Below are 12,159 nucleotides of genomic sequence, written 5' to 3' on the forward strand. Positions count from 1 at the left end.
ATAAAAGGGTGCTCTTACCAAGAAAGGCTTACGTTTCTTAAGCCTTTCTTACCAAGAAAGGCTTAAGAAAGAAAAATAGATTGACAGTAGCCACTGGCAGAGGTGAAAGAGATTCTTGCACTGCTTCTATTAGAATGAGCAGACGCCTGAAAAACAAGATGCATGGTATTTCAGAGACTGCTGGGAGCCATTGCGGTACAAGTAAACACATGGGTTGTGTTAGGGTAGCTAAGAATAGAAAGAGGTGCAGGTATACTTGCGTGTACACCAATGCTAGGAGTTTAGTAAATAAATTTGATGAATTTGAGGTATTGCTCAAAACATCAAAGGCAGATATTGTTGGGATATCAGAGACGTGGTGTCACACAGATATAAGGAATGCAGAACTGGAATTTGGGGAGTAGAATGTGTAAGGATAGACAAGATAGGAAGGGAGGAGGGGGTTGTGCTATTAGTTAAGAAACACATAAAAACCAAGGAAGTGAAGCCAGTCGACATCGCTAGACAGTGCAGTGTTGAGTCAGTTTGGTGTGACATAAGCATTGGGAGATCAAAATTGAGAGTAGAGTGTGCTATAGGCCTAATGACTCTGATGAGTATAATAAGGAACTGTACAGGGAAATAGAGTGGGCCAGTAAATCAGAGAGTCTTATAATGGGAGATTTTAATTTCCCAGATATTGACTGGAATTTGAGGGCTGGTTACTCACACACTAGCAGGGCTTTTGTGGATTTGTTGGATGATTGTTTTCTACATCAGCATGTTCGGGAGGCAACTAGAGGGAGGAATACTCTTGATTTGATTATCAGCAGTGATTCTTCATGCATTAGGAATCTGCATATAAATGAACCACTAGGTGGCAGTGATCACAGTGTGCTGAAGTGGGATTTACTCAAAGAGGTAACTACCATTAGAGGTAACTACCAAAGGGAAGGGTTATTGCTTCCGTAAAGGCGACTACGATGGACTGAGGCAGTATTTAAATTCTATACAGTGGGACCAACTGATGATGTTACCAACAGCAAATTCAAAATGGGAAGCATTCAAAGAACTTATCTTGGAAGCTACTAGGCTTTACATACCAACTAAGAAATATTGTTCAAGGTTTAGGCCAAAATGGATGTCAGATGAACTAATGAAGCATATGGCAGAGAAGAAAAATGCATGGGATACTTACAAATTAACACATGACACAGAAGCCTATGATAGATACAAGTTGATATGCAATCATGTTACAAAGGAGGTTAGGCAGGCGAAGGCAGATTACAAGAAATCCTTGGCAAGGGATGCAAAGAAAAACAGCAAAGAGTTCTTTACTTATGTAAACTCTAGAAGGAAGGGATGAATCAGATTGGTCCACTTGATATTGATGGGTCAACTGTTGATGATCCTGCTCAGGTAGCTAACAAACTAAATGAATATTTTGCATCGACATTCACACATGAGGAGTTATTCAACAAGGGGAATGCCAGAGGTGTATTCAACTCTAGCGGTAAGCTACAGAATCTTGAAATAACTGGGAGTAAAGTGGAGGAGAAACTATTGAAGATAAACACAAGAAAGGCACCCGGGGTGGATGGGATCTATCCAGTTATATTAAAGGAAGCAGCAAAGGAAGTAAGCAAACCCTTAGCCATAATTATGAGAGCTTCCTGGACTCAGGGGAGGTACCCATAGACTGGAAATGTGCAAATGTGACCCCAATTCACAAAGGAGGATCAAAGGCTGACACAAGAAATTATAGACCTGTGAGCTTAACTTCTGTTCCAGGAAAATTAATGGAGGCACTGGTTAAAGAAGCACTGCAGGATCATTTAGACAAGACTTCAGTTATAGCTCAGACACAGCATAGTTTTGTTAAGGGGAAGTCTTGCCTGACCAACTTGATTGGATACTATGACGCAGTCACAAAAGAACTGGATGCAGGGAATAACTTTGATATTATATACTTGGATCTTAGAAAGGCTTTTGATACTGTTGCACATGGAAGACTGCTACACAAATTGGAGCAGTGTGACATTGGAGGCAAATTGCTGCTATGGATAAAGGGGTGGTTGAGGGGGAGAAGACAGAGAGTGGTAATCAATGGACTCTGCTCATTGTGGACTAATGTTATTAGTGGAGTCCCTCAGGGCTCAGTGTTGGGTCCATTATTGTTTTCTGTATTTATAAATGATATTGATGATGGTATATCAAGCTTAATGTCCAAGTTTGCAGATGATACAAAGGTTGGCAGGGTTGTCAAGGACACTACTGACACTATGCTGCTGCAACAGGATCTGGAAAGATTGAGCAGATGGGCTGAGAGGTGGCAAATGAGTTTAACATTGACAAATGTAAAGTACTACACATGGGAAACAGCAACCCCAGAGCAACGTATCAACTCTGTGGTACTACACTGACAGTGGTAGAGAATGAAAGGGACTTGGGGGTGGTTGTACAGGCAGATATGAAGTTCTCTGAGCAGTGCAGACGGGCTGCAAGAGTAGCTCATGGAGTATTGTCAATGATATATAGGAATTTTTCCAGCAGGGATAAGGAGGTGATTATTCCATTGTATAAGGCAATGGTGAGGCCACACCTAGAGTACTGTATACAGTTCTGGAGGCCTCATTTCAAGAAGGATGTAGAGCTGCTGGAACGAGTACAGAGAAGGGCAACAAGATTAGTGAATGGAACCAAGGGGTGCTCTTACGAAGAAAGGCTTAAGTTTTGCAAATTACAGTGTCTGGAGACTAGGCACCAGCGAGGTGATCTGATAGAGGTGTATAAAGCCTTGAATGGTTTGAACATGCTCAATGCTGATGGGATTCTTCCTCTAGCTCAGAAAAATCACCTGAGAGGGCATAAATTCAAATTGAGGAAAGACAGATGTAGGATAGATGTGCAGAAATTTGCCTTTAGCCAGCGGGTGGTTGGTTGGTGGAACAGACTCCCATCCCTTGTGGTAGAGGTTGATAGCCTAAATAAGTTTAAGGCTCAGCTGGACAGATATTTTGAACGAACAGAGGGGTGAAGTGGAAGTGGTTTTTTTTTTTTTTTTTGGCTGATGTTGCATAAGCTTGCTTTCTTGCATCAAATGCCTCTACTAATGCTAATGCTAATGCTAATATCAGTACAAGTTCTGCAAATTGCAGAACTTAAGCTGATTGGTAATGATAATGGGATTCTTCCTCTTGCTCGGACTAAGCACCTGACGGGGGGCACAATTCCAAATTGAGGAAAGATAGTTGCGAAAATTTGCCTTTAGCCAGTGGGTAGTTGATTTGTGGACCAGGCTTCCATCTTTTGTTGTGGAAGCTAATAGCCTAAATAAATTTAAGGCTGAGCTGGACAGGCATTTGGAACGAATGAAAGGGTGAAATGGAAGTTTTTTTCCTTTTTTTTTTTGCTGATGCTGCATAAGCTTGCTTTCTGGCATCATATGGTATGCCTCTACTAATGCTAATTCTATTAAAGTAATGGATGACATGGAAGCCTATGATAGATATAAGCAGGTGTGTAACCAAGTCACAAAGGAGATTAGGCAGACAAAGGTAGATTGTGAGAAATCCTTGGTAAAGGATGCAAAGAAAAACAGCAAAAGGGTTCTTTACTTATGTAAACTCTAGAAGGAATGATGAATCAGATTGGTCCACTGGATAACAATGGTTAAACTGTTGATGATCTTGCTCAGGTAGCTAACACACTAAATGAGCATTTTGCATCTAAATTCACACAGGGGGAGTTATTCAGTGAGGGTAATGCCAGAGGTGAATTAAACTCTGGCAGTGAGGTAGATGATGTTGTAATAACTGAGAGCAAAGTGGAGGAGAAATTGTTGAAAATAAATACAAGAAAGGCACCTGGGGTGGATGGCATCTATCCAGTTATATTAAAGGAGGCAGCAGAGGAAGTAAGCACAACCTTAGCCATAATTATGAAAGCTTCCTTGGACTCAGGGGAGGTACCCATGGACTGGAGATGTGCAAATTTGACCCCAATTCACAAAGAACGATCAAAGGGAGACAAGTAATTATAGACCTGTTAGTTTTCTTCTGTTGCCTGCAATTTAATGGAGGCAGTGGTTAAAGAAGCACTGCAGGATCAATCTAGAGAAGACGTCAGTTTTAATTCGGACACAGCATGGTTTTTTAAGGGGAAGCCTTGTCTGACCAATTTGATTGGATACTATGATGTGGTTACAAAAGAACGGGATGTGAAGAATAATTTTGATATCATATATTTGGATCTTAGAATGGTTTTTGATACTGTTGCACATGGAAGACTGCTGCACGAATTGGAGCAGTGTCGCATTGGAGACAAATTGCTGCTATGGATAAAGGGATGGTTGAGTGCTAATCAATGGACACTGCTCTTCTTGGATTAATGTTATTAGTGGAGTCCCTCAGGGTTCAGTGTTGGGTCCATTGTTGTTTTCTGTATTTATTAGTGATATTGATGATGGAATGTCAGACTTAATGTTCAAATTTGCGGTCGATACAAAGGTTGGCAGGGTTGTTAATGACCCTAATGTCAGTACGCTGCTGAAACAGGATCTAGAAAAGTTAAGCAGATGAGCTGAGAGGTGCCAATTGAAGTTTAACATTGACAAATGTAAAGTACCCCCAGAGTATCGTATCAACTGTGTTCTATACTGACAGTGGTAGAGAATGAAAAGTACATATGGGGTTATTGTGCAGGCAGATATGAAGTTTTTTCTGAGCAGTACAGACAGTCTGCAAGAGTAGCTCATGGTATCTTGTCAATGATATACAGGAATTTTTCTAGCAGGTATAGGGATGTGATTATCCCCTTGTATAAGGAATGGTCAGGCCACACCTTGAGTACTATATACAGGTCTGGAGGTCTCATTTTAGGAAGGATGTAGAGCTACTGGAGCGAATGCAGAGAAGGGCAACAAGATTAGTGAATGGAACAAAGGGTTGCACTTACATAGAAAGGTTTAAGTTTTGCAAATTACAGTGTCTGGAGACTAGGCACCTGCAAGGTGATCTGATTGAGGTGTATAAAGCCTGGAGAGGAATGGTTTAAGCATGTTCAATGCTGATGGGATTCTTCCTCTTTCTCAGAATAATCGTCTGAGAAGGCATAAATTCAAATTGAGGAAAGACAGGGGTAGATGTGCAGAAGTTTTCCTTTGGCCAGCGTGTGGTTGATTGCTGGAACACACTTCCATCTGTCATACAACTTGATAGCTTAAATAGATTCAAGGCAGAACTATACAAACATGTGGAGCGAGTGGATGGGTGAAATTAGCAGATTTTTTTTTTGGTTGATGCTATATAGGTTTGCTTTCTTGCATCATGTGCCTTTACTAATGCTAATGCATTTTTGGGAGGAGAACCATAAAATCTCTCCTGATGAAGCTATTATCATCGACTGTGTATACAGATTTTAGGACTGCATGTGGCTCGAGAGTTTGCGAATTTGCTCCTCTGAGAGTAACACTATTAATAGAGAGAGGGGAATGTGCATTTATTTCCTCTTCGAAGCTGTGGTTCTTGGATGGGATGAACAGTTCCACCTGGCACACTCCCGTGCCATTTTCGCTTCTAGTGCGCATAGGGAGAACACTGCCCATGCTCCTGTAGAAATATGTGCTGTGAACCGTGAGTCTGCTGATATTTTAGGATGTTCTGCACAATAAGCTTCACTGTTGAAAAAGGAGGTGGACGCCTCTGAAAGCTTCAGTATTTTATCGATGTTTTATTGCTTTTATCCAGTGTTTTATCTACATGGTTTTATTTTATTATATTTTATAATTTTATTGTACAGACAGGTATCTTGTTTTATCAGTTTTATCCAGTGTAATTGTAATACAACACAACTCTAATTTATTTTATTTAATAAAAGTTTATAATGGTTGATGTAGGATCATGCAGTTATTGCGAACAGCTTAAATAAATTCAAGGAGGAACTGGACAAACTTTTAGGTGGAATGGATGTGTGAAATTTTTTTTTTTTTTTTCTGGCTGATGCCACATAAGTTTGCTTTCTTGCATCACATGCCTCTACTACTACTACTGCTGTTGCTGCCCAAACCACTGTTGATCCTCCTCCATGTTTGATAGTTGACACAAGACATTCAGGATGATTTTCTTCCTGAATTTGGCATTTCCTAAATTTAAACTCTCTGATGTTGAAAAAGTGTAAATAATGATTTGACTGAAAATATGTTTTCAATCATCAAATATCCAGTTTTTGTGCTCCTTACACCATTGCATTTTCTTTTTAATCCAGAACTAATCACTATCTTAGGAACTACAGCATATAAACCAAATGAACAAAGACTCCTTCATCAATTCCATTCCTCCAAAAATAGCTTGAAAAGAGGAACATATGTCTTGTTTGATTGAGACATAGATTCACTTAAATGAGACATAATGAAAACCTCTAATTCCTTTATAAAGTTATGAAGGATATAACTGGCTCTGTAGAGACTTCAAGGTTCTATGTATCCAGTTAGATCAGCAATCAGCTTATCTCACCAATCACGATTGGATAAGGAAACAGTGGCCATGTAAAGACAGCCATGTATTGCAATCAATTTACAAGTTTATCTGATGTGAAACTCAAGAAGGTGTTTTTATTAGGTTAGCATTCAATAAGAAAGTTAGCTTTGCTGAAAATGCAGGTGCATAGTGTCTTCATCTGTTTCCTAGGAAATTCCAAGCTTCCAAAAATTATCAGATTCTACCAATTACTGTCCCACTCTTGGAACACTGGGATTCCATCTGTAAGCCGACTTGAGATTACCAAAAGCCCACAGTAGTGCCTCACAGAAAATTTACAGCTTACTTAGGAAATACTCCAAAAAATACCATGATGGAGCAGACAAACTGACACTGCAATGTGACCTTTCATGTTCTTTATGAAAAACCTTTTGAACTCTGAATTCCTCCACTTCATGCACCCAACTATACCTAATCACAAATTAAGAAGAGAATACTTGAAAACTATTCTCATACAGATACATATTCATAACCTATTCTCACACATATTCTTAACCTATTCTCATACAGATTTCACAACCAGTTTGACAGGGTCAGTGACATATCATCACAAGCATGGCTCCTGGTGTGATGTAGTAGTAGTAATGGCAAATGATACAAGAAAGCATGCTTATATAGCATCAGCCAAAAAAAAAAACAAAACAAACAAAACACAGTTACAGTTCATCCATCCATACCCTCCAAGAATCTGTCCAATTCTCCTCTGAATTTATTTAACCCATCCACTTCCACAACAACAGATGAAAGCTTGTTCAACCACTCATTTGCTGAAGGCAAACTTCCACACATCTTATCCTGCAACTGTTCTTCCTCACCTTGAATTTAAGCCCCCTCATGTGTGTAGTCTTAGCAAGTAAAAGAATATCATTAATATTCAAATTACTCTTTCCACTCAAGGCGTTAAACACCTCAATCAGATCTCTCCACAGGTGCCTAATCTCCAGATGCTGAAATTTGCAAAACTGAAGCCTTTATAGATAAGAGCACCCCTTTTGTTTGCAGAGAAGAGCAACCAGCACCAGTCTGGCTGCTCTTCTCTGCATCCATCCCAGCAGATCTACATCCTTCTTAAAGGCCTCCAGACCTGTATACAGTACTCAAGATGCAGCCTAACCATAGCCTTATGCAAAGGGATAATCACCTTATCCTTGCTAGTAAAGTTTCTGTATATTATTGACAAAACCCTATGTCCTGGCAGTATGTCTGCACTGCTCAGAGAATTTTGTGTCTGGCTGCACAATTACCTCCAGGTCTTTTTCATTCTTCACTACCCTAAGTGTAGTACCACACAGTTGAAAAGTTACTCAGGGGTTACTGGGGAACTCAGGGGTTACTGGGTTACTGAACCCTGGGGAATTCCACTAATAACATTTGCCCATGAAGAGCAATTTTTTTTTTTTTTTTTTTAGGAGCATTAGCAACTAAGGCCATATTGCTCCATGATATGCGGTGGTCATTCCCTGACCCTTCCGCATCCTCCGTATTTGGTGCTAATAGGCTCGAACTCCAGTCTAACCAAGAAGCATGTGCTACACACACTACTGCTCCATCCCACCTGGCTACGGAGGCGCCATGAAGAGCAATGCCCATTGATAACCACTCTCTGTCTTCTTCCACTTAACCACTGCTGTATCCATAGCAGCAACTTGCCCTTAATGCCACATTGCTCCAGTTTGTACAGCAGTGCGACAGTATCAAAAGCCTTACTGAAATACAAGCATACCATGTATTTATTTTTTTATTATTTATTTTTTGCATTCAGTTCCTTGGTCACTGCATCAGAGTAACCTATAGGATTGGTTAGACAAGACTGCCCCTCGACAAATCCATGCTGTAATTGCAGTTTAACTGGATGCTTGTCCAAACGGCATTACTCCTTAAACAGCGATTCCATTATTTCCTCTGGAAAAGACGTTAAGCTAACAGGTCTGTAATTACTCATATCACCCTTTGATCCTCCTTTATGAATTGCAAATACCCTCCCTGAATCCAAGAATGCTCTCGTATCTATGGCTAAGGGTTTTCTTACCTCCTTTGCTGCGTCCCTTAATATAAATGGATAGATTCCATCCATTCCAAAATAATGACATAATGTAATATAAATTATGCCATAACATTAAATAATTATTTTTCTAAATAACTTTTCTCATTTTTCTCTTTTTCGTTTAGGTCCCTCTTGAGATCGGAGTTCATTATGTAGGTTTCATATCAGCCCTCACCCCCAATTCTACCCCACAAGTTTAAAAAAACTAACATTCTTCAGGAAACCCTTATTTCTAGGATAGCTAACAATTTTAACAAACCATTCAATGCCTCATCCAATGTACCCCAGGACTGAGGATGCCTCAAACTCCAAACAATTAACACTCACTCGGTGTTTGTCTTTTTTGTTTCAAACTTTTAAGGACTGTACATATTTGTTTCAGCAAATAGTGAACTATGAACACCAGTATCACTTTTTTTTTCATCCTTTGTCATTTGAAAAAGGTTTTAGTCTTAGAATGCAATTTATGAAGTCATAAGTTAATATTTACTGATGAGCTGCCTAACTCTGCAGAGAGGAGGGACAATATATGTGACTGGAATAAAAATTGCATTCTTTAACACACTGAAGCATTATTTTATCCTTATATGCATCATTATCAGAATTCCCTTCCCACATATATTTAGTATAAACTACTATTCATTTGCAAGGAGAATATTGTAACAAAAAAAGGAAAAAAATAACACGAATGGTACCAGCTTGAGATTGTAAGAATTTTAATCTCCACATTTCTTATTTTGGCCTGATAAGAGGATTATTAAGAAATCCAGAAGTGTGAAAATCATTAACATGGTTTATCAATTTGATTCTATTGGGTGTTAAGTACTTGTGTAACTCCACAAAACATAACAAATAAACCTAAGCAACCTAAGTTAGGTTGGCAACTTAAGCTACTTGGCTAAAGGCAACTTCAGGCACTATGACCAATGGCACACAATAATTTCATTTAATAATTTCAAGGCATATCTGCAAAAGTCATCACAAACACAGACAAGCATTACCACTTTTTCAAGTCTCCCCCATCCTTTTCAATATAATTTCAAAATGAAGCTCCTTAAATACAATTCAAAACCCTACTTAAACTGAATATGCCTGTTTTTGCAAACTGGCAATAGATAGATAGTTTCCTTAAGCCCACATACTCACAGATGTATATATTTCAAAAATTTACTATGCCACCAAAAACACCGGATCAGAGTGAACTTGGCATCAAAGCACCTACACCAGTATGAATTAGGATAAGTAAATAGTTTTCTTATTTATATGGATATGTGGAAATGTCTGTGCATTAAAAGTTACTTTTAGCAAGCTCAATAATGATTTATTTTGCAATGCTTTACTATAGATTGAAAGAAGATAATTACATATACATTCTACAAAAATTAGCATATACTCTAAGCTTGCATTTTTATTTAACATTCCATGAAATATGTGTCACATGACACAGACTGTGATGTTATGTGATTACTTTCCCCCAGCTTCAGACTAGTTATTTATGGCTTGAAGTGAAAAAGTCTTTTTAAAATTTCTTCTAGGCATAATCCAAATTCAAACATCCAAGTATGATATGTAGGATTCTCTTCTTGTATGCTAGTCTATGGACCAAGGTCATTCATTTAATATTTCGAGCAGTAAATAACATTTATATTGCAAGCTAATTTAAGATTATCAAATAGGAGAAAAAAAAAAAAAAAACAGAAACATTATAATATGGAATTACACTTTCTGCTTCCATGTTCTTTATCCAGTTTACAGCTTGTCCTTGGGGATCTATAACAAGAGGCCATCTGTTTCCCTCAGTGATGATTATACCATTTTCTGTAGAATACTGATCACTAGGAAGACCCCATAAACTCCACTGTTCCAGTGTTGTTGGATATGAAAGGAATTCTGATAATTTAAAATTTGAACTGCATAGAATGCCTGTCCCCTGAACCTGAAAAGAAATAAAAATATAATACTGTATATTCTAATGACACAAATTTTTATAATATCAGTGTGAGATGAAGGAAACCACACTGCATTTTTACAGGAATCCCAAACAGATTAACTGTCTCACCACTTCTTGAGAGAATACTCCCTGACATAGTGTTTTATTTTTTATTACACTACATACACTGTAACAGGGATTTCAATTTTAAGAAAAACTCTGCAAGAAATATTGATGTACTGGTGTATAAGTGGAAATAAATCATATAACAAAATATTTACCAATAGCAAAAAAAAAAAAACACTCAAATATTTAGTTTTTTTTTTTTTTTTTTTAATGAGAGTAACTCTTCATACATTAAGATTCTGCAGATAAGAGATCAACTAAGTGTCTGTGTACTGATGTGGGGTTTACTTAAGTATGTACCTACTGCCAAGGGTAAAGGGAAGAGATTTTGCTTTTGTAAAAGTGACTACAATGATTTCAGGCTGTTTTGAAATTCTATTCATTGGAACCAGCTGATAATGTTACAAACAGCAAACTTTTAAGTGGGAAGCATTCAGGAAAATCATCATAGAAGCTACTATTTTTTCAATTCATCCAACATCCATTTTCTCTTTTCATATCAATAAAGAGATACTGTTCAGTCCTAAATGGAGTTGGATGAACTGATGAGACTAGCAGTAGAGAATAAAAATGCATGGAATGATTACAAATAATCAGGGGACACAGACACCTACAGTAAGTACAAATTAAACGGGTTAAGCAAACTAAGGCAGATTATGAGAAGTCTTTGGTTAAAAATGAAAAGAAAAGTATGAAGAAACCTTTGCTTTTGTTAACATTAGACGGAAAAGATGAATCATGTTGGTCACTAGATATGAATGGCACAACTAATGATTGAAGAAGTGAGCAATTACAGACATGTAAGCTTGACTTTTGTTCCAAGAAAAGTAATAGTTAGGTGCATTATGGCCTTTGCTGCCGCTGCTGCACCATAAAGCCTACATACATATATACCAAGAAAAGTAATGAAGTCAGTAATTAAAGAAGTATGGCAAGATCATCTTAACAGAAATTACAACATGGATTTGTTAAGATAAGATTTTTTCTGACCAATCTGATTAGCTGCTATGATGCAATATTAAAGGAACTAATATAAAAAAATAATTTCAGTAAAGCTTTTGGCCCTGTTCCACATGAAAGACTATTGTACAAATTGGAGCAGTGTGGCATTGGGAGCAAGTTGATGTAATGGATAAAGGAATGGGGGATGGTTGCATGGTAGAAGACAGAGGCTAATTATAAATGGACATTGATTTTCTCAGACTAATGTTATTAGTGGAGATCTCCAGAGTTAAGTTTTGAACCCCCCCCCCCCCAAACTGTTTTAAGTATTTATTAATGATAACTGAAGAAGGCATATCATGTTTATTGTCTAAGCTTATTGTCTATTGTCCAGCAGAATTACTTAACAAGTACAGGTCACTGTTGAAAAAAAGCCGTGAAGTAGGGTTGAATTCAAGGGGTAGAATTTTTTTCAGCATGGACTGTACTTGTAAACAGTAGAGACTGCTTCTACAGGGATGGGATACACTTAAGTAGAAAGGGTGCAAGAATATTTGCTGATGCTAACGAGGCAGTGTTAGCATTAGCATTAGCATTAGTAG

The 12,159-nt window shown here is 38.0% G+C and overlaps 1 protein-coding gene across 1 annotated transcript in view; it reads right to left on the reverse strand.

Moving 5' to 3' along the window:
* The window catches only part of kl-2 (dynein heavy chain 2, axonemal kl-2), a 1,174,416-nt gene that overhangs the window by 249,371 nt on the left and 912,886 nt on the right, over nucleotides 1-12,159 (reverse strand). Inside the window, exon 60 of the mRNA XM_090369487.1 lies at nucleotides 10,280-10,495. Within this exon, the coding sequence (XP_090225613.1) occupies nucleotides 10,280-10,495 (216 nt within the window). The remainder of the gene's footprint in view (nucleotides 1-10,279; nucleotides 10,496-12,159) is intronic.

The sequence above is a fragment of the Mastigoproctus giganteus genome, chromosome 1 (assembly GCF_048544385.1).
Source record: "Mastigoproctus giganteus isolate SK-2022 chromosome 1, ASM4854438v1, whole genome shotgun sequence".
In the NCBI taxonomy this organism is placed as follows: Eukaryota; Metazoa; Arthropoda; class Arachnida; order Uropygi; family Thelyphonidae; genus Mastigoproctus; species Mastigoproctus giganteus.